Source organism: Apteryx rowi, unplaced genomic scaffold (genome assembly GCF_003343035.1).
Source record: "Apteryx rowi isolate R43461 unplaced genomic scaffold, aptRow1 scaffold_154, whole genome shotgun sequence".
Lineage (NCBI taxonomy): Eukaryota > Metazoa > Chordata > Aves > Apterygiformes > Apterygidae > Apteryx > Apteryx rowi.
In genome coordinates, this window is record NW_020447797.1 from 1,745,583 (window position 1) to 1,770,298 (window position 24,716).

The 24,716-nt window shown below is 55.7% G+C and overlaps 2 protein-coding genes across 2 annotated transcripts; one reads left to right on the forward strand and one right to left on the reverse strand.

Annotated features, from left to right (window-relative positions):
• The first annotated feature begins 10,668 nt into the window (after positions 1-10,668).
• Positions 10,669-19,600, forward strand: SMARCD2 (SWI/SNF related, matrix associated, actin dependent regulator of chromatin, subfamily d, member 2). The gene is made up of 12 exons (XM_026059197.1): positions 10,669-10,853; positions 13,098-13,140; positions 13,757-13,879; positions 14,019-14,138; positions 14,332-14,427; positions 15,679-15,780; positions 16,124-16,285; positions 16,658-16,755; positions 17,114-17,249; positions 17,472-17,594; positions 17,786-17,887; positions 18,298-19,600. The coding sequence occupies exons 1-12, from the start codon at positions 10,678-10,680 to the stop codon at positions 18,349-18,351; spliced, it is 1,335 nt and encodes a 444-aa protein (XP_025914982.1). The 5' UTR covers positions 10,669-10,677; the 3' UTR covers positions 18,352-19,600.
• A 119-nt stretch (positions 19,601-19,719) lies between these two features.
• PSMC5 (proteasome 26S subunit, ATPase 5) lies at positions 19,720-24,374 on the reverse strand. The gene is made up of 12 exons (XM_026059198.1): positions 24,256-24,374; positions 23,729-23,800; positions 23,145-23,214; positions 22,632-22,729; positions 22,245-22,301; positions 21,857-22,087; positions 21,338-21,464; positions 20,949-21,139; positions 20,728-20,826; positions 20,469-20,579; positions 20,245-20,331; positions 19,720-19,833 (listed from the first exon to the last, which is right to left on the reverse strand). Exons 1-12 carry the CDS (start codon positions 24,292-24,294, stop codon positions 19,780-19,782), a joined length of 1,236 nt encoding a protein of 411 aa, XP_025914983.1. The 5' UTR covers positions 24,295-24,374; the 3' UTR covers positions 19,720-19,779.
• Between the last annotated feature and the right edge of the window lie 342 nt (positions 24,375-24,716).

Genomic DNA, 24,716 nt, shown 5'->3' on the forward strand with positions numbered 1-24,716 from the left:
TTTTTTTTTGTCTTTTTTTTGTCTTTTTTTTTTTTTTTTTGTCTTTTGGGGAATGTGTGTATGGGGACAAATGAAACATGCTGCAGGAATGTACTCGAATCCAACCGTGCTCTTATATGTTCCAGATCCCCTCTGCTTTCCCAGTGGAGAATCGCACAGGGATTGAATGTGTTTTTTAGCAGCTTCTCAGCTGCACCGTCCCTTGCGGGAGGCATTTTTGACCAGGGGAGAGGAGTAAGTTGGCAAAGCGGCTGCTCTGCCTACAGCCTTGGCAGTTAGGACGGAGGAAATGTGACCAGCGCGCTAGGGCAGCATTTCCTGATTTTTTGAGGCCCTTTAAATAAATGTAGTTAGGAGCAAATGCCCAGTGAGAGGTCGGTGTCTTTTGCTGTTACAGATGAGGTAACCGAGGCACAATAAGACCCATGTTTTCAAATAGTAATCATTTTGGAAAGAAATGAAGGCAGCTGCTGCCAAACCTCTCTCTGTGAGTTTCCAGAAAATGCTCCGAGATTTTTATCTCCTAGCACAACTCTGTTGCTCCAAACCCCTGCTACTTAAGATGGCAGCTCTGTCAGCACAGGTGATATTACGAGTTCCCAATTAAATCCTAGATAATGTTATTTTCCTACAACCTTTCAGCAGGTAGGAGATCTCCATGCACTCAGTAGAGTGGGCCCAGCTCCTTCGGAGTGGCTGCATGCTCCGTCTTTCCTTGTTTGTCATGGTTTCTAACMGCTTAAAAATCCCCGTAAAAGTTGCTAGCAGCTGAATGTTTGGCAGCATTGCTGTGCAAATCCCGGCCGTTGTAGCAGCACAGAGTGATAGTCCGGGTCTGCCGTAAACACCCAGCAGGAACCGATGTGCGTAACTCTGTATCTGGGCTGCGGTGAGACCCGGGGACCGCTGGCTGTTCATCTGCTGGGCTAAGAAACAACAATTTTGGAGCAGAGGAGGCACAAGTCATTCCAAGCAGAAGTCATGTGTCCAACTCCAGCTTTGCAACCGTTTCTCATTGCATAGAGCTCCCTTGAAGCATATTTATATGCACCTTTTGCAAATTTAGGGGTAACCATTTAAAGTAGCAGACGCATATTTTCAAGAGGAAGCTGAAGGGACAAGGAGGTGATGGGAGAGCGGAGCAGGTGCTTGTTAATGTTGGGGGAAAGAATGGAGACGTGCAAGTGCCTTGAAAGTGGATCTGATCAGTGAGCAGCGCTAGAGAAGCCAAAGCCAGTGAAACTGTTCTCTTTTCTGCCTGAATATGCTTTGTGAAGAGTATATTTTAACTGATGCTCAAGTTTCTGCTTCTCCCTGCATGCACAGCTTGCCTGTTAGTTGGCTCTTGTGCATGTGGTGATTATTTTGAAGAGGCTAGGCTTCTGATTTAAAGTGATTTCTTCCAGACGGTCTTTGGAAATGGAGGAGCCCAGTTGTGCAACAGATTCTCAGTCTCTACTGATCACCGCCTCCGGAGCTGCCACCTTATTTGTGTGAATTAAAACTTAAGAAAAAAAAAAAATCAAACAGAGGGAATTTCCAACTTGTAAACCTCATTAATACAAAATGAGGAAACAACCCGAGTAGCCTTAAAACACGGAAGAGCCCCGAAGTGAAAATTGAGACGGCATATCCAAGGCCAATCTGAGCATTAACCAACGGTTGCAATTGTAACTTGATTCAAAAGCCTCTCGGGCTGGGAGAGATCTTGCTCGTTCACCCTGACCTTCCACGCAGCAGGTTGCAAAACCCAGCCTGGGAGCTGGGTGCCTGGCTTGAGCAGTCAGGAGTTGCTCCTGTTTCGGGTAAATAGGCTAACATATGCTTTCCTTCCACCCGTGCTGGCCGTAACGCCGCGATCGAAGCAGGTGTTCGGCGTGTACGGCTGGCATAGGGTGAGACACTGAGCATATGTCGCTGAACTGCAGTATTTAGTAAACTGAAGTCGCAGGAAGGCAGGACACAAGCTAGGTCTATGGGGTTGTTTGAGCTCCGCGATGGCAGCGAGTGTTGGGAACGATATCTGGCCGGGAATTGCATCTGGCTGGCAATCTGCTCACGGAGCTGCCTTGGAGTGGGAGGAGTGAGCGGGTTTAATCAATACGATCTGTTCTTTGTTTTGCAATTTTCAGGCTGGGAAGAGCAGCCCCTCCTCTCCACGAGTGGTCACCCCAGCCGTACCCGCAGAACTTCTCTAGGGGGTAGCGATTCAGGACCCGTTTGCTCTGTTATGCCCTGCTTTAATAAAGAGCTTAATTCGTTATTTGGACRCTGGAGGACACAACAGCCCTCAGTGACTCTCATCTATGTCAGTGAGTGCTTAGGGGCTTTTTAATCGGTGGATTATTAAACATACGTTAATCCTTTGACATCCTTGTGTCTGCTGGTTATTCGCTAGCAGCTCAAGCAGGGAATTCAAGGAGGCAACTCCCTTTGGCACCGCGGCTGAGTCCCGGTTGTCTGTCACGTGGTGGTAGCAGATCACCGGGGCCTGGTGGTAGCTGATACTGCCAGAGCAGCCAGACRCTGCTCCTGCGCCTGCAGCAGAAAGGAGAGGTTTTTTTCGGTAGGATGATCAGGAAACGGATGATCAGCTGAGCTTTGGCAGTGCGTCCGTGTGCAGAGCCCTGGTCTCTGTCCTCACRCAGCCTTGCCAGCTCGCCTGTTCACGTGGGCGCCTGGAGGACCTGCACAGAGGTCACTGTTGAAGGGTTTGGCAGGAATGTGGTTCGGGGGAAYGGCTGCCTGGAGACTGGGGAGCATGCGCCTTCCACATGACACAGATTTCTGCACCAACTTGAAGAAAAGACGCATTGGAAACCAAATCCAGTTCACTCCCCTGGCAGGGAGTGATGAGTGCCGGGGAGCCAAAAGGAGAGTGGGGGTAGGTGTCCAGGGAGGTTTCAGAAGGAGCTGAAGCCCAAACGTGGTGCAGAGAGTGAAGATAACATCCTGAAGGGATGTTAGCAAGGGAGTAGCTATGGTCCAAGTAGCTCATGAGCAGGGGAAACTTGCCTCCAGCCTTTCTTGCTTGCCAGGTGGATGTGTGGCTGCAGAGGCTGAGTCCCGGGATGGAGCCCTGCCCTCAGCATCCCGCAACACAGGCAGTTTGTGCTGGCCAGGGTAAAATGAGTGAGAAGAGGAGTTTCTTCTGTTTATTAGGTTGCTAGTTGAGGGATTAGGAGACTTTTCCTGAGTTAACGCATGGATACTGTGGTAGGGAACGAGCTTGATTCTGTGGCACGGCAGCTGTCGGTTCTTCTTTAACGCAAGGCCTGCAGTGGAGTATGGACTCTGTACAAAATGGTGCTCTGGCCTTGAAGTTACCCTGTGCTGATGCTTTGCTGGCACASCTAGGTGGCAAAAAGCAGTGTTAGTTAGCGCTCTATTAGAAAGGATTTCATTGACACTTGCTGACAAGAGAGAATCTTATTTCCATGGCACTGAAGGGCTGTTGCAGTCCAAACAGCTGCTAACTAAATAATTTCCGAGGAACCGGGAGGTTGCAGTTGCTTTGATTCCTTCTGTACGAAGCTCTGGATGTGTACCAGCAAGGCAGATCCTATCTTGGGGCTTGCGGTCTGCRCAACCCTTCCAACTCGGAGCGGATGTGACCATGGCATGTATACGTATCTGCTAGCTATGTAAGAAGTCCACTTGGAGAAGGGGTTGCCTGTGGATTATCGCTGTGGTTTGGTAGGGGCATTAGGAAAGAAACAGGTCCCTCTAAGCAGGATGCAGTCGTGGCTCCGACTTAGTYGCTGAGAAAAAGGCGGTGTGAAAGAAAGTGGAGTAATGCTTCTTTGAGAAATCAGTGCAGGCAGTCTGGACGTGAGGAGTGGGCAGAGGGGAACATGCTCATTACTGATATGGAGCCACGTTGTGAGTGCTGAAAAACGGGGTGGCCTGCAAGCATTGAAGTGTGTGCAGTACAGCTCAGGAGAGGAGGAGGAGAAAGCAGTGTTTCTGCTCTTTGAGTAATTCTGAGAAAGGTCTGGRGTGGCTCAACATGGGCTCGGGGAGAAGGGCCCGGGCTGGAGCTGTAACAAAAAGCAGGAATCTGCCTCTTGCCCGGCTGCGTGGATGTGATGCTGCTTGGGCTGTGAAACCCCACCCTTCCCAGGAGAGATGGTTTCCAAGGCAAGTTTCATCAGAGAGACTCAACATTGGAGACAAATTAAGTGATGATACAAAGCAGATAAATACTATCCTCTTGGGGCAGGAGAGAGGAAGGCAAAAGCAGAACCCAGGGCACCCTTTGTTTCTGCTGAGGCMAAGTGACGATGAAGTTCTGCTAAGTAGAAAACATCTCCAGAACTTGCTGTTGAAGACCTCCACTCCACGGGATCTTCTCAGGAGCTCTCTCCTGGTTTTCTTTCCTTACTGGGGGTCAAACAAGGCTGTTCCCTTGACAGCTCAGCACTGCCACRGTGCCAAACACAGTGTCCTGTGCCAGGGACATAGTTCTGATCTTCCCATGTGTTCCTAGTCATACCTCCACACTGTGTTACTGAGGCTACCAGAGCTTCTCTCTCAAGTGGGAACCCAACACCCTTGTTCCTTGTTCCTGCTTGCTGTAACACCCGTGCTAGGGTTTGAATTCCAGTGACCTTTCCTTTCTCCTGCCGGCTGCATTCTTCTCTCCTCAGACTTGCTCATTTGTTTTTTGGCTCCTGCTCCCTGTCTTGCCTACTGCCAGCAGGACGTCCCAAAAGGTTGTCCCTGTCTTTCCCTGTGATGTTTTTCAGGGAGAGCAGTTTGTCATGGTACAGCAGCGTGTCAGTGCTAGGTGGAAGTCTCAGACTTTAACTAGAGCATCAGTTTTGTAAGCTTGCCAAGCCCTCGTGGTGTGGAAGCTGCTGAGAAAACCTGACTAGAAATGGCCTTTCCTCTGTTGACCCCGAGCGTTGCGGTGCATAAACCCAGTGTGCTTGTACTGCGTCCCCTGTTCTCTCTGTGGGGCCTCTCTGTAGCAGAGGGCAGCAAAACTGCTGCTTAGATCCTGGCACAAGCATTGCTGCGTTGCTTCTTCAGCTTGAGTTGAGGCAGCCAGAACCTCTGACCTGTAACATCTGCGGCTTCAGATGTGAAGCCACAGATGGGCAGGTTTGTCTAGACCTAAATATCAGCTGGTGCTTGATATGCTGCCAGCACGTGTCTTAAATCTGCTCAGTTTCTTTGGCTGTTCCTTTGCCCTTCTCCTTTTAATTTACTACTTCCTTGTGCTCAGTTTTTAGTCGAGAAGTAATCTGACTTCTGAAGCTACTTCTGTATCAAAATACTGCTGATCTTCCAAGCATAACAAGTCACGTTCCTGCAGCAGCCTGCGTGCAGCTCTGGGCCTGCTGGGAGCGAGGTGCTGTGCAAGGGCTTGTAGCACACAACAACGTCTTAATAACAATAGTACCTTCCGGCTGAAGATCGCAGTCTGCGTTGTCAGCACTAACCCAGGCACTTCTGGCATCCTCCCAAGATGGATTTGCTTGCAGATAAGAGCTAAGGCACGGAGGGGAAGCACGGTTTCAGGAGTATGCTCTGGGGGCTTGGTTTGCGCGAGCCGCGTGGAATGCTGGGGTTGAGCGGGTGGCTTCATAGAGTCAAGCTTTCCTTGAGATCAGCCTGGAGTCGAGCTAAAATCCTGTTTGAGCAGGGCCTGTGTCGTAATGGGAGGCGCTGCTGTTCGGGCTTGTGGGGTTTCTGAAGGGACTTGCTGGAAGAGCCTTCACCTGGCGCCTGTCCAGGCTTCGCTTCCAAAGCCTCGGGCGAGGATGCATGTGGGCTTTCACTCCTTAAATGTTAGTATGTACAAAGTTTGATCATGCCTTTCTGGACAGAACAAAATGGGATGTGTGTCAGGAAAGCCCCGTTCAATGTTTTTTTTTTTTTATGAGCCTTTCTCAAGGCTCAGTTTGGGGAGTTTGCAGAAAGCTGCCGTAACTGCAACCTCCCAAATCCAGAAATATGGGGCAGAGCAAGGGCTGCGCTCAGATCCGCGCTGCAAATGCTACGGAGCAGGATTGGAGCTCTGGGGCAGCAGCTTAGCTGCGTTTCAGCCCTCTTGCAAGCATGAGTCCTTCACACCATGACCCTTGGGGACATGCTCATGTTCCTTGTGAGGAGCTGGTGCAGAGGCAAGGCGGGATGAGCTTTTGTTTCCGATACAGATGGTCCTCATGTTTGCGCTGTGTCTGGGAAGAGCCTTTCCCATCGTTGGGGAGCTGCAGCAAAAAGCTGTAGTCTTGGAACAGAGATGAAGACTGGCTCTTGAGTTGCTGTTTTTCTTCGAACTCACTCTCTAGCCAGGCTTATTGCAGCTCCATCCTTCAATTTCTTGCTCCCCTCTTTTTTTTCTTTTTTTTTTCTTTCTTGTCCCTGTTGCTACCAGCATCTGATTTCTGGCCTGCCCTTCCTTAAGAAGGGGCCTTTGGCAAGTGTGCAGGCTTCTGTCATGCAAGCAAACGTCCATCATGAAGCTTTCCAAACTCGCATTAGATCCAATTGAGGCTGACTCTAAACAGAGCTCCCCAAATGCAAAAGGCCTGTGCGTTGACCTGGGATGAACTGCTAAACTGCAGCCAGCCCTATTCGTTCTTTCAGCTTTGGCAGGGAACAGAAACAAGCTGTTTTCTGTCCCGTTTCCAAATGGCTCTCCTCATTCTCTGCGGGGAACTCTGGATGGGATCCAGCTTGTTCCTTGGAATGGAGCTTGCGAGATTTGCCCTTTGTTCGCCCCACTGGCAGGAGCAGCACGAGGGGGTCAAGGCGGTGGGGCAGAGAGGGAGGACAAGGCAGCGTCTGGAAGGACTTGGACAGTAGCACTGCCGGAGGAAGATGAGTGGAAGGAGTACCCTGGCCAAGTCCAAGGAGCGTTATTAGCCGGGAATAATCAGAGGAAGGTCGTCTTGGTTTGAACTGGTTTAATAAAATTTCCTGAATTTAAGCCTCTTGCATCCTGCTATTTCCAGGGCTTCTGAAGGGTGCTGGAGGCATGCTTCACCCCGCTGGGCTGTAATGCTGCTTAATGGCTTAGCCAGAGATTTAGGGCTGCGCTGTTTGAGCTCAGTGTCGGGAGCTTGCAACCTTTAGGCGGAGGGTGAGGTGGCTGGTGGTCAGTTATCAGCCCCAGACAGGGATGTGGTTGCTGATTGAACCTAGTGCAAAAGCTGCCCTGTTTTGCTGTGTGACTTCTCCATTAGCTCTTTGTAAATCTTGAGGATAAACAGAGAAAATCTACATGGAGGAGTCTGCCTTTCCTCTTTCACTCATCAAAAGGATCAAATGCCTGTCCCTGACGGGCTGTAGCTCTCCCTCCAGACAGCTTAACCATGGCTGATGATTCTCAGTCATTTGTGCAAGTTATGTTAAAACCAAGTATAAAAGATCCCTGTGCTGATATTCCTCCTACCAACAGAAGGTCTCTTTTTGGAAACAAATAACTTCTATGGCCTTCCTATGGCCGGATGGACTTGCAGAAGACTTTGAACAAGAGGTTGTCACTTGTGAGCTTTCAAAGACCTTCTGAATTGACTTCAGATGGCCTCAAAATCTCTCATTTYGGGGAGAGATCCAGAAATCTGACCAATGGAGCAGTACAGTGAGCTAGGAGGGACTCTCGGGGCCTGGTTTTTAGAGTGATGAGAGCTCTAGGGGTTGGGGGTTAGGAGCTAGTAATCGCCCCAGCAAAAGCCAAGTGCTGTGGCCAAGATGGGTGCTGACAGTGTCCCCCATCCACGCGCTCAGGCAGGGGGTTTGCAAGCAGCCTCCCTCAAGTTAGAGGTCAAGAAGGTGCATGGCCTCAGACCGGTTTCACCATGACACTGCTCTTTAGTCTCCTGCATGTGCTGGCAGTGTTTGAGAAACACCCACTGGGCAGGTGTTTCCTAGAAAGCTGTTTGTCTCCTCTGTGCTCCTGGTGGCTCTGGGGCTCCCTGGGATATAGAGCTGTAGGGCACTGCAAAGTGACCGAGTGCAGCCGTGGCCTTATGTAGCTTTTCTTGGGCTTTCCATATTTCCCAGGGTCTGGCTTTGCTAATTAAAAGTTTCACAGCCTCTTCTCAGAGCTTATCTGCTCTCCAAAAGCCCTCGCAGGCCGAGTCCGTTAACGTGGCTGCTGGAGCGCAGTCCTTCAGCAGCTGTGCTGCGCTGGCTCAACACAGCATTTAACTCGCTGGTGCTTTGTTTTTTATGTCGTGAGGGTGCAGCTCTCGGGGCTGCCTCTCCTCACAGCTCTGCCTTTGAGGATTTCTTGACAGCAGACAAACCCTGAGAAAGTGGGTTCTTGCCTTGCGATTTTGGCAAAAGAGGTGATACTGGCCATGGTCAGCCCTTGGCAATGCTTGTGCAGTCCTGCTTGTYAGGAGGCTTTGCACAAATGTGGCTGATCAAAAAGAGAGAAACATCTGGGGCCGTTAGGGAAAAAATAAGCTCTTGTCTTGGAGCTCTCTGCTTTTCTGCCCTTGGCAGGCAGTGGGAGGGGATGATGCTAAAGCCTTGCACATGTGCTGGATGGGGAAACAGCTCTGCCAGGTGAGATGTTTTGTTGACACCRGGGACGTGTGCAGCAGAAGCAGATGGCCGCCTCCAGCTTCCTTCTCCCTCGCTTCTGCGTCGCGAGGGGTGATCGCAGCGCCGGTGCTCACCCCGTCCCGAGGCAGATTAGCGAGCCGAGGATCTGAAGGTGCTGCTTCAAAGCAACACCGAGCAAAGGTGAAAACAACATATGGTTGTGTAATCGGCCCCGTCCGCCTGCCCTGTGTGCGTGTGCTTGAACTTCCCCATGCAGCGCTAATTCCAGCACTTCTTGGCCTGTTGGTGCTCGACTTTCCAGCTGTAATCTGCTTTCAGATGGAGAGGTTGGTACGTTTGCAGGCTCTCCTGTTGAAGTTGGCATTTCTTGAGATACCCGGGGCACCGGACTTTGTTGGCCSGCAAGAGAACCTTTCCCTTGTTGCCCAGCAACCTGTACACAGTCCACCCCACTGGTCTGTTTGCCTTTACTGGTTCTTCTGCTCTACCGGAGAGGAGGTGAGTGGGTTTTAGCTCTGGCTGCCATCCAATAAGCCCGTCCTTGGCTGCCAGCACCTGGAAAAGCTGCGGAGACTGGTCTGACRGAGGCGATTTTGCATCCCCAGCCCTCCCGAGACCTGCCGCTAGGGCGGTGCGGCGGGGAGGTTGCCCTGCTGCTGGCCTGGAGAAGGCAGCTTTCAGGGCAGCTGCCAGCCGGATGTGTTTGCCAGCTCCCACCCATCACGAGCAGGATTTGCGCTGGGATTAATGCTCGTATGCAAATAAACTTAACGGCCCGCAGCCAAGCTCTCCTTGCTGGGTTCCCCGCTCCTTTGGGAGAGCGAGGCAGCTTCGTTCGATCTTCTCCGCAGAGCGACCATGCCCCAGCTTCTCYGCAGGGAGCGAAGGCGGGAGGGGAGCAGCGAGGGTTGTCTTGGCATGTTGAGGAGCCTGTGGCAGCGGAGAAATGTTGTTCTGCTGGCTCGGTGGCTTTCCCAGCCTCACCAGCTCCTTGGCAGTGGGGAGCACGCGGATCAAAGGATCCCAGAAGGCAGTCGGCTTAAACCGCTGTTGAAGTGTGCTGGAGCACGTAGGGGTGGGTGGTCGTTTACGGGGTGCTTTGACGGTTTGTTAAGCGCCCGAGGGCCGTGCGTAATGTAGACCTGATAGCACCAACAGTGTAGGCTTGCAGGTGCCAGCTTGCGAAAGCACTCTGCTCCAGGGGATGTGGAAGGACTCTGAACGCTTCCCTGGCTCGGGACTCTTTGCAGAAGGTGTTAGGTTTCGGATTGTGGCCTTGTGACTGCCTTTCTGGGCCCCTGGATGGAGAAGGACTGCTGGAGAGTTGGGGTGAGCTCTTGCCTCCATCAGGCCTCGTCTGACCCTGTTTCCTGTGCCTGAGGAGAGCTGCGTCCTGCTCAGCTTCCTTCCTGCATGCCGGCCTCGTGCACAGTGCTTTTAGGAAGTGGGCTTATCCCAATCCCTTCCCATGTGTCACATCTACCAAAAGTGGCGCTTTCCGGAGAGGAACCCACTGCACAACCTGCGCTGGTGCTGGCACCCCATGCCAGCAGCGCTTACCCCCGGCAGCCCTCGGCCTCCCCAGGGTGGAGGCTTTGCAGACATTGGCCCTGGTGATGGGCCCCGCTGGGTCTGGCGTCTCTTACCGTGTGGGGAGGAGCACGACGATGGTGTGGGGCCTGTGCACGGACCTTGTCCCACTCCTGGGGAAGCAAGCCAGCAGCCTCCGTCCGCGTCCGTTAGCGGGGTGGGGTAGAGGCCCCTGTGGTCGATGCTTCTGCTCTTCTCAGTTCTGCTTTCCTGTCGCCCTTTCTAGAGTACTGAAGGCCACAGCTCACCAAGCAACGGCTTCTGATGTCCTTTCCTCCTCCCTCTCACTGAGTCATCCCTTCCCCTGTCCTTTACCCGCACCTCAGGGAGCAGGGATATCACAGTAACGCTAGGGATGGGATCCTTGGAAATCTCTCTTGGAGGAAGAAAGGTGCCAGCAGGGCTCGGCAAGSTCTTGGGAGCTGCATTTCTTCCATGTGACACCTGCTCCGTGCTGATCTAGGGACTGCTAATGTGATCCCTTGCAAACGGACGAGCCCCATGGCAGGGCAGTGTTTAACGTGCACGTGTTTTCTCTCTCCCCGCTGCTAGCGCCCTGGGATGCCACCGGGAAGCCGGATGTCCATGGCAGGACTGCAGGTGGGACCCCCGGGAGCTCCCCCCTACGGAGCAGCCTCTCCGATGAGACCTGGCCTGCCKCAGTCCATGATGGATCCCTTCAGGAAACGCCTGCTTGCTCCCCAGTCRCAGCCGCCGCTGGCCAGCCAGAGGAGAGGGTAAGGAGTGGGTGCCCTCCTGCGCTGGGGGCAGATAGGAGAGCACCACAGCAGGGTGGCAGGGGGTTAATGTGCTGGGTCAGGCCACTGCCTCCTGGTCGCACTTCTGCTGCAGAAACCCTCAGCTTCCTCTGCCTCCCTGCCCGTCTGCGGAGGGGTGAGCTGCCTGCAAGAGGGGTGGCAGTGAGCACTGCTTGCCTGCAAACTCCCCCAGTTGGCGCTGCTGGCGGGTAGGAAGCCTGCCAAAGCTTGGCACTGGGATGTGATAGCAGTGGGTGGAGATGGGGACAGAGATCACTTGGCCAGCTGCTTCCCTGCTCTCTGATCTCCATGCCAGTAACTGAAAAGCCTCGCCACGGGTGTTTGCAGTTGCCAGAGGCTGCAGCATGGGCTCTTTGGGGTCTTTCCCTTTCTCACAAGGGGTTGTGCTGCATCTTGGCTCTGGCAAGCAGAGACGTAGTTGGCAGGTTTCCCTCCCCTTGCAGGAGGCAACTGGAGGTGCAGAGAGCGTCAACGGGCCACAGTGGGGCACGAGGGTGGCAGGTTGCAGAGACACTCCCTGAAGCTGTGGTCTCGGTACGACTGTTCATTTGAGACAGTCATCGTGAGCTGTGGGGCTCTGCCAGCAACTCCTCAGTTGTTTACAGTTCTGCTAAGCCCTTTGGTCCGTTCCTGTTTTCAAGAGGGCTTCTTGATCACTTGAGGCTGTTTCTCAGGACAGGATCTCGTGGTCTTAATGGATATTCAGGTCCGGTTCCCTGCCCTGGCTGTGTGGTGGGGCTGGCTGCTGATGGGACTGTTGACTTTGCTAAACTGAGCAACAAAATGGCTTCGTGATCCCTTTGCAGAGCTCTGTGCTTGGAGAGTTACTGTCTGTCTGTGCTGCTGGTGGGAAAGCAGTGGCTGCACATCCATTTGGTGCTCCAGAGCAAATTGGGGATTAAGGAAAAGGGGCAGTTCACCAAACAAGGATGTAAGCAGCCAGATAAGGCTGCAGATCTATTCCTGTGAGCAGGCAACAGGTCTGTGTGGGATCAAGCGTGCCTCAAGTGTGGAGCTGTACAGCTGGGTGCAGGGCTTGTGCTGGCTGTGCTGCCTCGTTCCTGTTGAGGAGACCAGGACCTGCCAGCTGTTAATGGGGTGGCCAAATCACACAGGACAGAAACATTCAATGGGACGCCCAGCTTACGTGGTGGAAGAGCTCAAAGAGGCACAGAGACCCCACGCCTAGCTAGGACTGGCCTCGCAATGTGTGCTCCTGCTTGAGTAGCTATGGGAGTCAGGGAGTCTACAGTGCACAGGAAGGGAGGAGAGCCCAGGGTGTTGGGACCAGGTGCTGTGGTCAGACAGGGTACTACAAGCTTGGAAGAAGCTAAAATGGCTCTGAGCAAGGCTGCAACTACGTAGTGGCTCTGGAAACCCCCTCCATTACCTCTAGCCTGTGATGGTTTTAGCCCCATTATGGCAAGGATGGTCTGTGTTTCAGCTATTTGGTTTCTTAGTGAGCTCCTGGAACTGGAGGTGTGTTTTGAGCTTTAGTTTGTAGCTTTGGGAGAATGTGATGGCCAATTCCAGAATGGGAACGAGAGTATTGTACTACAAACAGATCGGAGCTGGAGCATGCTTAAAGTTGCAGCTTTGTCTTGTACCCTCTTCTGCTTGCTTCTGTCCTGCAGCACTTTCAGCAAGTGGCAGCCATGCAGCGAACTGGGCCTGGGGACTGGATTTCCTTCCCTGGTGGTATACTCTAGAGGTGCAAGATTCGTCTTGGCTTGCCCACGGGGCTATAATCCTTTCTTTATTTGCTTTCCAGCACTGACCCAAGGACTTGTGCTCTAGATGCTTTTACAGCCTTTCTTTGTTTCCCTTCTGCAACTCCAGAGCGCCTGTCACGTGGGGCAGCTCTGAAAGGGGACTTGTTCCCTCAAATCACTCTGCGCCCTGCAGCAGGAGCCTTAGCACCTGGCTCAGATTGAGACATCTGCGTGGCACACAGCTGGTACTGCCAATGTGACTCCCTTCCCTGGAGCCTGGCACCATTCGTGGCGTGGATGGAGCCAGAGGTGCCGCCGGGCTCCTGGCATATGAGCAGGGTTCSGTGGTGCCCCCCAAGACCCACTGCTGCCCAAACCTGGGCCATGCGGCAGCTTCCCKCTTGGCAGACAGCAAGGCCCACAGTGTCCCATGTGCAGAGGGCTTCAGTGTCTTGTTTTGTTTTTTCCACTGTCTCCAYGCTTCTTGCAGGGTGAAAAGGAGGAAGATGGCTGACAAAGTCCTACCACAGAGGGTGAGTGTTGCTTCGGCGCTGATGGGCTAGGTAGCAGCGTGAGGAAGGAACTGAGCTGCTGGAAGGAGGTGATGCATCTGTGTTGCCTTCCCAGGGCAGTAGGGAGACAAGATCCCTGTTTGAGCAGAGTCTCCCTGGGTTTCGTCCTGCCTGCCAGGCTTTTCTGCTCGGTCCCAAACTGACCTGGAAGTCAACCCTCTGCTGGGGGACCTGGGGTGGCAGGAGAGGTTTGGAGTGTGCACAGATTGGACAACCAGGACTTTGGGTAAACAAGGATCAGCAGTGCCTTGGAGTGGAGRCCCCAGGTAGCTTCTGAACCTCTCTCCTGGGGCCTTTTGGTCCCTGTTGACAACCTAGGGTTACGTTCATCTGTCTGTGACACTGGGCAGACTACTGGACACAATGACGGGCTCCGAACTGTGCTCCACAGTGCAGCTCCCTCGTTTGGGGAAAGCTTTGCAGAGCTTTAGTCTTTGTTTGAAAGGAGAAATTGTGCTGTCATGACAGGCTGGTCTCTTGGTTACTCCTTGGGCTGTCGGCCTGCCTGGGACTTTGCCTGGGGGTGAGGCAGGCAGTGATCTCAGCACGTGAGAGACTGACCATCTTCATTTGACAGATCCGGGAGCTGGTTCCAGAATCCCAGGCTTACATGGACCTCCTCGCCTTTGAGCGCAAACTGGACCAAACCATCGCTCGGAAGAGGATGGAGATTCAGGAGGCCATTAAGAAACCGCTGACGGTGTGTGGTAGCCCCGGCCAGTTGGGAGGGCAAGTAGCTGCGGGGAGGGGGAAAGTGAGGGACCCTGCAAGGTGGGTGCTGCTGTGAGTGCTCACCCTCTCACTCCAAGCATTCCCCTTTTTGTTTTTCTGTTCCACAGCAAAAGCGGAAGCTGAGGATTTACATCTCTAATACCTTCACCCCGGCCAAAGAAGAAGGGGAGGGTGGTGAGCGTGTGGCCTCCTGGGAGCTACGTGTGGAGGGCAAATTGCTGGAGGACGTAAGGATGCGGTCAGGGATCGGGGCTCGAGTCTGCTGGCTGGTTGTGGGAGGGAGGCTCTGCCGGTTTTGTGAGAACCTGTCCAGGMTTAATGTGGCCCCTTGAGCTCCCCAGGTGCTGGAGGCAGCACTCTGGGCTGGGGTCCTCCGTGGCTGCCAGTGTTAGGCCAAGCCTCTCGCGCTCTGTTTTGCAGCCAAGCAAGCAGAAGAGGAAGTTCTCTTCCTTTTTCAAGAGCCTCGTCATCGAGCTGGACAAGGAGCTGTATGGGCCAGACAACCATCTGGTGGAGGTAAGATGCACCCAGTGGGGCTGCAGGAGGYTTCCAGCTGTGCTGCGAGGCTGGCTGTGCACACAGGGCAGGATGAGGAGAGCCTTCAGTCCCAGCAGGCAAAGGGAGATAGATGGGTGCTGCTGCTCGCCCTTTGGGCGCTTGGCTCCCGCGCTTGCTGTCGCAGTGCGAGAGGGGATCAAGCAAGGCTTGCACGGTGCTGTGGGTGGAGAGAGGCAGGGATGTGGTGCTGATGCAGGGGACGTGGTGCTGTGTGTGTGTAGAGGAGCGGTGCTGGGTCTTCCCCACGGACCAGGCTGCTGCATTTTCCAGGCTCAGGTTTATGGCTGTGTTTTCCTCTGTGGCGCTGGCCAGCGGCCCAGTGTGGCCAGCCCTCCCCCTTACCTGGATGGCTCCCAGCAGCAACGGCAGCAAGCTCGCCCGTCTGCCCCCCCCCCCCGGCTGCTCGGCTCTTAACTCCATCCTGCCTGGGGCTGCAGCTGCGCAGGGATGCTTGGGGGATGGCGTGCAAGGGGACAAGTCAGACTGCAGGACGTGGCCCTGAGGGACAGCCTGGGGGTTCACGAATCTGAGTCCTGACAAAGGTGATGGTGCCCCAGAGTGTCTCACCTGCACTTTCCCGGCACCAAGGTGGGAGAAGGATCTGCCCTGTCGTCTCCCAACCTGCTGCATGGCTGGAAGGTCCCKGGGGAGGAGGTGAAACGCTGCAAGGCAGCGCTGCCTGCAAGTGGGAGCAGGCCTTTTCTGGGTGCTCCTGCCTAACGCACACCTTCCTTGCACTCGACTCACACTGTCCTCTGAGAAACACTTGTTTCTATGGTGGCACCTGCTCTGGTGGGGGGTGAACCTCCTTCACGCACAGAGGGCTCTTTGTGAGAGCAGCTCTGACGTTCCTGCCCCTGCGGTGGTTGAAGCAGGAGCAATCCTGCCCTGGGAGGCTGCTGCAGTCCCAGCTGTGACTCTCGGAGCAGTTTGAGCCATTGACATCTAGAGCTCACCAAGAGGGGTCTGTTGGACCGTGGCCACATGGGCTCCCTGGGTGGGCTCGTGGCCAAAGCCTGGGTTGGACTCCCAGGGAATGCCTGCATGAGCAAGGGATGGGATCTGGGCTGTCTGCATCTGGTAGACCCCTGCACAGAGCCTGAACACCGGCTTTTTTGGCTCCTAACTGCAGACTCCAGAGCCTGTTAGCGGGTGTCTCGGGTCTTTTGTGGTCCCAGAGCTAAGCACTGTCCCCCTGGTCTCTTGTAGTGGCACCGGCTGCCCACAACKCAGGAGACTGATGGCTTCCAAGTGAAGCGTCCTGGCGATGTCAATGTGAAATGCACCCTGCTGCTCATGCTGGATCACCAGGTAGGGGCCCCAGGGCTGTGTGGGTGCTGGTTGTGTCCTGCTGTCCTTCCTCCAGCCCAGCTCATCTGTACGGGGTGGACAGGAGGGCACAAACCCAGGCCTGGGCTGGGACAGAGCCTTGTCTGCAGCTGTCAGGGTGCCRTGGGGTTGTGTGCTGTGGTGCAGAGATGCAGAGTGGGGTGGGAAAGGAGCACRGAGGGGCTCCAGGCATGGATCTCTCAGCCTGCAGGCAAAAGGAACCCTCCTGCATGGARCAAGGGCTGTGTGAGGCACCGTGCCTGCAGGAGGGGTCCTTCCAGGTCCCAGACTCCCTTGATCCTAATGGGCCCRTGTGTCCCTGCAGCCACCACAGTACAAACTGGACCCTCGCCTGGCTCGCCTGCTTGGGGTGCACACCCAGACCCGCGCCAGCATCATGCAAGCGCTCTGGCTCTACATCAAGCACAACAAGCTGCAGGACAGTCACGAGAAGGAGTACATCAACTGCAACCGCTACTTCCGCCAGGTCAGCCCACGTCAGTCCTCCGTGCGCGCTCCTGGCCGCGTGCCTGCGGCAGGGCTCTGCAGCCTCAGCACAGCCCTCGCCCTGCTGCAACAGCACGGTTTGCCTAAGTTGCTGCTGGGAGGAGAGCACCCTTCCCGCTCCTAGCAAGGCCAGCAGCAAAAGCATCTTTCCTGGCTTGAAATGGGCATCCCAGACCACCCAGTCTCTGTCCCTGATTTATGCCCCCCCTCCCTGGGCTCTAGTTTGCATCTGTGAGCTTGCCATGCATAAACCAGGATTGGGGGAGTTCTCCTTCTCCTGCCTCGCTCTTTCCCCAGCGGGTTGAAGGAGCCCCTGGCATGGGCAGCTAACGCTCTGCTGTGCTCCCTCCAGATCTTTAACTGTGTCCGCATGCGCTTCTCTGAGATCCCCATGAAGCTGGCAGGGCTCCTGCAGCACCCAGATCCCATCATCATCAACCACACCATCAGGTAGGGGCAGCAGGCTGTGCTGGGCAGTGTTCCTGGGGATTGGTGGGCCCTGTTACTGCAGGGTGGGCTGCCCTATGCAGTGGCACCGGGACAAGATAGTCCCCCTGTGAGGCGCAGGAGTGGAGGGCAGTACCCACAGATTGTAGGAGGCCTCAAGCCCAAAGCAGCATCGAGTGCAAGTCATTTGGGAGAGGAAGAATTGGTCAGACAAGTTGAGAGGCTTCTTGGGGCAATCAGGTGGGGCTGGGGTGATAGTAGGGTACTTGTATTGCTGTTGGGGGAGGGGRGTGTTATATCCACTTCTATGGAAGGGTGGAGGCTGGGGAAGTCCACCCGCTAATGCCCTGTCTCCTCCCAGCGTGGACCCCAATGACCAGAAGAAGACGGCCTGCTATGACATTGATGTGGAGGTGGACGATCCCCTGAAAGCTCAGATGAGCAACTTCCTAGCTTCCACCACCAACCAGCAGGAGATTGCCTCCCTGGATGCCAAGGTGCAGGGACACCCATGAGTGCCAGCCCTGCCTGGGAGCCGGGCGTAGTCAGGGCAGGCAGCAGGGCTGGGACTCCTGGGGTTAGACTGGGCTCAGTGCTGTGGAGAGCTTGGGAGGAGCTCGGTGCCAGCTCTACCCTCCTGTTTTGGGGGACTTTGCATAACTCTAGTTACTGCTCAGCTATCCCCCAGCCTCCTCTCATCTCCTGTCACATTTCCCTAGATCCATGAGACCATCGAATCCATCAACCAGCTGAAGACACAGCGTGATTTCATGCTGAGCTTCAGCAACAACCCCCAGGACTTCATCCAGGAATGGATCAAATCCCAGAGGCGGGACCTTAAGGTAAAACCCTGGGGCTGGGCAGGAGAGGAGCAGGGCACACGAGGAGAGCTGCCTGACCCCGAGTGCAGGGGCAGCACTAGGCTCCAGCAGTGCCTGGGAGATGCAGCTGGCCTGACCCTGTGGCAGGGCAAGGGGCTGGGGAGGGAGCCAGGCCCTGGTGCTCACCACATCGCGCCCCGTGCTTTGCTCAGATCATAACGGATGTCATCGGGAATCCTGAGGAGGAGAGACGAGCCGAGTTCTACCAGCAGCCCTGGGCGCAAGAGGCTGTGGGGAGACACATCTTCGCCAAGGTGGGCTCCTTGCTGCGTGGTAGGATGTGGGCTCTTGCCTGCCTTGCCCTGTTGTCCTCCGCACACCAGTCCTGGCCTCCTCCCCTCTGCCCCCAAAGCTCCTCCAAGGGGGAACTTGGAGCTTCCTGCTGTCTCCATGCATATGAGATGGAAAAACTCAGCCGGAGAAAAAGAGTGGGAGTATGAAGCAAGGGGAGGTTGTGCACAAGGAGATAAAGGTGCTACGGTGTGGCCCTGAAAGGTGCTGCTGGGATAGCAGCTGGGGGCAGAAAGGGGGCCAGGTCAGTGAACAGGGGCAAGAACTGCTTGCATGGAATGGACTGATCCTTGGGGAGGGATAAGTGCAGCTGGTGGCAGGGGTCAGCCCCAAGTCCTTCTCCTTGCCTGACTGTCCCGCTCCTCTCCCCCAGGTCCAGCAGCGCCGGCAGGAACTGGAACAAGTGCTCGGGATCCGCCTCACCTAAGGGGCTGGCGGGGGCTCAGGAGCTTCCCTCTCCTCTCCCTGCTGCCTGAGCCTGACGGTACTTCTTACTGGAATCAAATACAGCACTTGCACAAAGCCTACGTGCCTGTAGGGAGTCGGAGCCACTAGCAACCCCTGGGCTCCCTTTGGCCAGGAAGCTCTAGCCAAAGGCAGAGTAGTGGAGAGTCCCCTGTCCCCGTCCCCGTCCCCCCCCAAGTTCTGCTCCAGCCCTTCTGTTGCGTTAACGCATTCTGCTTTTGCATCATGCTGCTTGCTTCTCCCCAAGCATTGAATGCAGCCCCTCTGCAAGCGCGTTCTCCTGCTTGCTCCCCTCCTCTCCCTGCCTCTGGCCAAAGCCCTCCTGGAGTTGCTGCCCAGCAGGGAAAGCTGCCTGTGCCGGAGGGGGAAGCACTGCCTGCCCTGCCAGCCCTCCCTGGCCCAGCCTCTCCCAGCCACCGCAAGGGCAGGCCTAGCCCTGCCGCTCTTCAACCAAAGTTTGTCCATTCCAAATGCCAGCCCCTGCTGGTTCCCGATGTTTTGCACTATTTTTGTGAACAGGTTTTATAAAAAGGAAGCTTTTTGTACAGTGGGTTTGTATTTGATTAATATATTGAGTTCCTCTTACTGCACTCATTGCCTCAATCTATGCAGTGGATTCATGGTGTTCTCAAGGGCTGGCTTGGCCTGAGCTGTTCTTTTTATATGTAACCAAGTTTTTAGTGTTGAGTTTTTGACAATCAGTTGATTGCTCCACCCCCTGCTGTTTTGCATATGTAGTGACTTGTCTTGTGATTGATACGAGGTATTTGGGGCAGAGGGGTAGCTCTGCCCCCAGGAGCCTGTGGGCAAGGGGGTCAGCTTGGCCATAAGCTGAGGGTCAGAGGATGCTGGGGACTTGAGAACTGGAGATGCTGGAGTTAAGGGCTGGGGAGAGGGGGGGGCAGCTGCAGTGCTGGGGTTGAGAACGGTGCCACCACCTGCCGGACCTGCTGAAGTGCCTTACCCACTCGAGCCTCTTGCAGCCCCTTGCCTGCAAACTCCTTGTGGCGGTGGCCTTGCCAGCTCCAGTGCTGCAGCTGGCGCGGTGGCTGTGTGCGGAGCAGTCCTGCCTCCTCCGCGCAGTCCCAGGCAGAAGGGGGGGGGTGCGTTTACATTATTCACAGGGTGTATGGCTCAGGGGTGCCTGCTCTGCCTCTTGTGTAACCATTTTGTCTATTTTGGGTATTTTCTAATAAAAACAGTTAGCAGCAGCTGGTTGTGTGTCTGCTCGGGGTCTCTTTGGTTGTAGCACAGGCTTTCCCTTTGCAGCTCTTAACTGCCCCCATGAGTCATCCCCGCTCTCCCCTTTGCCCCAAATCAGCACGCAGGCCTGGCCGCAGCAGCACTTTTATTAGACAACACAAAACAAGGAGCAGCTCCAGCCTCACCGTTACTTCCACAGCTTCTTGATGGACATGTTCTTCTCACTGTCCTTCTGCATCACCTGGGCAGGGAGGAGAAGGTTGGCTCCCAGCACCCAGGCCCGATCTGTCCCTGAGCCAGCACCCACCTAGAGGGTGCTGCTAACCCCAGCAGCTGCAGTCTTATGCAGGGCCAGCRCTACAGCCACCATCTCTAGCTACCCCCATGGCTTGTGGTCACCACAGCCCAGGGGAGAGGTCTCCGCCACCTTCCCCAGCCTTTGTGAGTCTGCTTGCAGCTTAACCATATAGATAGTGGCATTCCGGTGCCCAGGACCAACCCCTTCAGACTGCTATTGGTTCTCTAGAGGTAGCTGAAGGGCAAAGCAAGCTGAGCAGATGCTGCCACARGACAGTTTGTGCCCCACTGACAGCTCCTTATCCCAGGAGGAACCACCCAGCAGCTCCCCTCACTTCCCCACCAGGGCACTTACCTTGGCAACAGCCATTTCAAAATCTTCTTGTGTCACATGTACCCTCCTCTCCCTCAGTGCGTACATGCCAGCTTCTGTGCACACCCCCTGCAAGGGAACAGAGATATCGCCCTCTGCTCTCCTTCATCAGCCCCAGAGGCTGCACCCCAGCAAGGGCCAGCAGGGCCCCGACTGGCTGCCAAGCCCCCATCCAGCTGCTGCTTGTCTTGCAGTGCCTGGCTCACCTTCACCTCCGCACCCGACGCTCCTGGCATCAGCTCCGCAATCTTCCGCAAGTTGATGCCTCGTGTCAGGTTCATTTTCCGAGAATGGATCTTGAGGATGTCTAAACGGGCCTGTAAGGACAGCAGCAGTGAGGCAAGGGTTGGAACCCCTGGAATAAGCACAGAAATCGCTCACAGACAGATGAGGACCCCACTTTCCCCCCAGGGAGAGGGTCAGGATGACAGAGACATGGGACCTGCCCCAGGGCATCCCACCTACCTCCTCATTGGGAGGGGGGAACTCGATCTTCCTGTCAATGCGGCCAGGGCGCAGCAGAGCTGAGTCGAGAATGTCAATCCGGTTTGTGGCCATGATCACCTGCACCAGGAAAGCAGCAGCTGTCACCACTCTGGGCCGCTCGCTGCCACCATGGGACCAGCAGGACACTGTCCCTTTCCCCAGGCAGCTCAGGGCCCAACCAGGGACAACAGCCCTCATACCTTGATATTCTTGGTGGCTTCGAAGCCATCGAGCTGGTTGAGGAGCTCCAACATAGTGCGCTGCACCTCGCTGTCCCCGCCAGAGCCACCCTCCAAGCGGGAAGAGCCAATCGAGTCAATCTCATCCATGAAGATGATGGATGGGGCATGTTCCCGAGCCATCACAAAGAGCTCCCGCACCATACGGGCACCTGCAGGGAGCAGAGAGGGTTGAACCCTAGCACTGTGCAGAGTCTGGTGCACCCACGGTGTCTCTGTGTGCCCAGGACACCATGCAAGAGGCATTCGGCCCCTGAGCCAGGCTGGAGGCCACACAGCACCACCGGGGCCCTCTCTGGGGCTCAGGCTGACATTGATGCACGCAGCAGCCTCCCCTCGCTTGCTTTTACCTTCACCAATGAACTTCTGCACCAGCTCGGAGCCCGAGACACGGATGAAGGTGCAATCAGTGTGGTGGGCCACAGCCCTGGCCAGCAGAGTCTTGCCTGTACCAGGGGGTCCGTAGAGCAGCACGCCCTGCAACGGCATGTGGTCACCTCAGCACTGCTGCCAGGCAGGGCCTCAGTACCTGGACAGCAAAGCCCCCTCTCCCCTGCCCTCAAGGTAGGGCCACAGATGGGGAGAGCAAATGCCCTCACCAGGGCAGCAGCACCTACTGTCCCACATCCCTTCCTTCCTTCAGGAAGTGGGACCCAGCACCCGAGAAACTAGGAGACCCCAGAGCTACCTCTCCCTCCCGCTAGCCCAAACAACCTCCCGCAGGGAGCAGGCGATGTGCAGCAACGCTGGCCAGCGAGGGGCATCACAGTGCCACTGGGGCAGCAACTGCAGGAGCACCCCGGGGTGCTCATCTCCTTGTAGTGGCCAACAGCCCCTAATCACACCAGGCCCTTACTGACAGCACTTACCTTGGGCTGGGCAATTCCCAGGGCCTCAAAGAGYTCTGGGTGTTTGACTGGCAGCTCGATCACTTCCTTGATCTCCTTTATCTGCTTGTCCAAACCCCCAATCATCTCGTAAGTGGAATCCGGGACCTTCTCCACCATCATCAGGGATACAAGAGGGTCCACTTTGTTGGGCAGGATCTTGTGCAGCGTGTAGCTGTCGTTGCGCAGGGCCACACGGCAGTTCGGGGTCACCTACACCGAGACCAGAGGGGAGCTCAGTGCCTGGCCCGGACATGGCCCTTCTGAGCCRCCCCAGGCTGAGGAATGCAGCAAGCAGCACCAGGCTGCCCCAAAGGGAGCAGTCACCTTCCCATCCCACCCACGGCCCCTAGGACATCCCCACACTCACATCATTAATGTCGATGTTCTTGTCGACATCCACCACAAACTTCCCTTCCGGGTGCACCTGGAACACAGCAGTTGCCACCATGAGTTATTTCTCTATCTGAAAAGTCGCCAGTCATGTGTCTAATATCCATACTGGTTTCTTAGAGGGGGAAGGAGCAGACAGACAGTTCAGCCACCAAGAAATGCTTCCCACCTGCTTGGGGAAGGTTTGGGCCCAGGAGAGCTGCTACAAGGTGCTCCTCTAGAGAAACAGCTCTCGCTTSATGTTTCTTCCTTGTTACATCCCTCCCAGAACTTGTGCTGTCACATCTGTCCCCCCGTCCCTCTCCTTGTGCAGGAACGTGGAAAGAGTCTGTCCTACCCCAACCCGCTCACCCCAGCTCTGTACCTTGACGAGCACTTTCTTCTTGTCCATGGCTCTCACCACCTCCCCCACGTAGGAGCCCTGCTCCTGCAGCAACTGCAGCTCTTCCCGCAGCAGGCGCACTGCGAAGAGGGAGGGAGACATCAGCACTACCGTTCTGCCCAGCCACAGGCATCAGCTTCCAGCGCAGCRAGAAGACACCCTGCCCCTGATGGAGATGGCACACACACCCCACACAGTCCTTCTGGGACATCTTGGGGACCAGTGCAGACTCCTGCTCAAAAAAGGGCCTCAGCTGGAACCAAGGCTGCCCACCTTTCCTTAACTACAATAACAAAAAAAAACACCCTAAAAGCAAAACATCTAGAGGACTTATGAAACTCTGAGCACATCTCTCCATCTGGCAGGAGCTAGACCCTTCCAACAACAGCACTAGCCATGCTGGCCCACAGCTGGGTCACGAGCCATCAGCCCAGCAGCTAGGAGTGGCCAGATTGCTGCAGGAGATCGGGGTGAGAAAGATGAGAAGAACTGTACCTTTGGCATTCAACTCGTTTCTTTGCGCTTGCAAACGCCGCAGGTTCTGGCTCTTCTCATTCACGATGAGCTGTGTAAAAAAAAACCAAAAAACAAAACAAACACACACTTAGCTGAGAATTCAGCATCCCAAACAGCGTTCAAACCAACTGCACGCCAAGTGCGTGCAACAGTCACTAGCTGAGCTGCAGCAGAACAGCAGGGAGCAGCTTTCATCCTGGGACTGGCACCTAGTATAGCACAGCCTTTCCAAACAGGATGTGACCAGCCAGGCTCCATTGCCAAGGACGAGACAATATCTCATACACGTACAGCAGCAATGACACCGAGTAGGACAGAGACACATCTTGTATATCCATATCACCCAAAGACTGGACTGATGGCCCTGACCACCCTGAGAAGCGCCTCCTTCTTGCACCCCAGAACAGGGCACCGCAGCAGAGAAAGGGCTACAAAGCACTGCAGATGGCCTTAGACTGAGGACAAGTCTGTAGAGGGAGATGCGCATCCTTGGCTGGAACCACAGCGATGCCTTCCCAGAGCAGGCCGGGTGGGTGCCATCAGCACAGCTGGAGATGGCTCACCTGCAGCTCCTCGATCTTGGACAGGTAGTACTGCCGGAGCCCCGTGCCACCTTTCCCATCGTCCATCTCCATCTGCGAGAGAACAGGACTCAGTGGGAGGGGACCTGGCCCTACCGGCCTCCCGGGTCCCCCTGGGCCCCACAAGCCACCTCCACCCCCGGCCCAGCCCCCAGCAGCCCTGGGGCCCCCATTTCCCCTGGTCCCTCCTACCTCCCCGGGCCTGTCCCGCGGGTCGGACCCCGGTTCTCCCACACACCTCCCCGGGCCTGTCTCCAACGCCAACCCCCGGGGTCTCCATCCCCTCCCGTCCGTCCCGAACCCTTGGACCCGCCGCCTCCCCCCACCCCCTTGGCTGCCCCAGGCCCCGGTCGGCCCCCACCTCCCGCATCAAGGCTGAGGCGAGACCCGCCGAGTCACGGCGCCCGCCAGGCCCCGGCCTCGGCCCGCTCTCAGCACGGCAGAACGGCGCGGCCCGGGCACCCCGCGGCCGCCAACAGCCCCTAAACCCGACCCGGCTCCAGCCTCACCTGCTCCGGCCCGTCCACCGCCATCTTCTCCGCCGGCATCGGGACACCGGCACCGCCGCTGCCTTCACTAAAGATGGCTGCGGCGTCCCTTCCGCTGCCCGCCCCCCGCGCGAGAAGCGCGCTGGCGTCACTTCCTCCCCCCAACAACAGCACCGTAACAAACAAACATGTTCCAACTCCCAGGGGATGCGACAGCGCATGCGCACTAGAACGCTAGCTGGGAGGGTGAGAACGCGCGTGCGCAGAAATGGCCCCCTCAGGTTCCACCTGACTTTGTCGCCATCTTGGTAAGGTCAAGCGTTATTTTTCCGCGTCACGAAACATCGGAGGGCTGTAAGTAGGCTAAAAACGCGCCTCCTATAATATCTGTTCCCTCTCCTCCATTTCTCCGCGCGCGGCGACCCGACTTGCCGCCCGCGTCGGGGATTTATTACTGAGATAACACTCCTAAGATGGTGGCG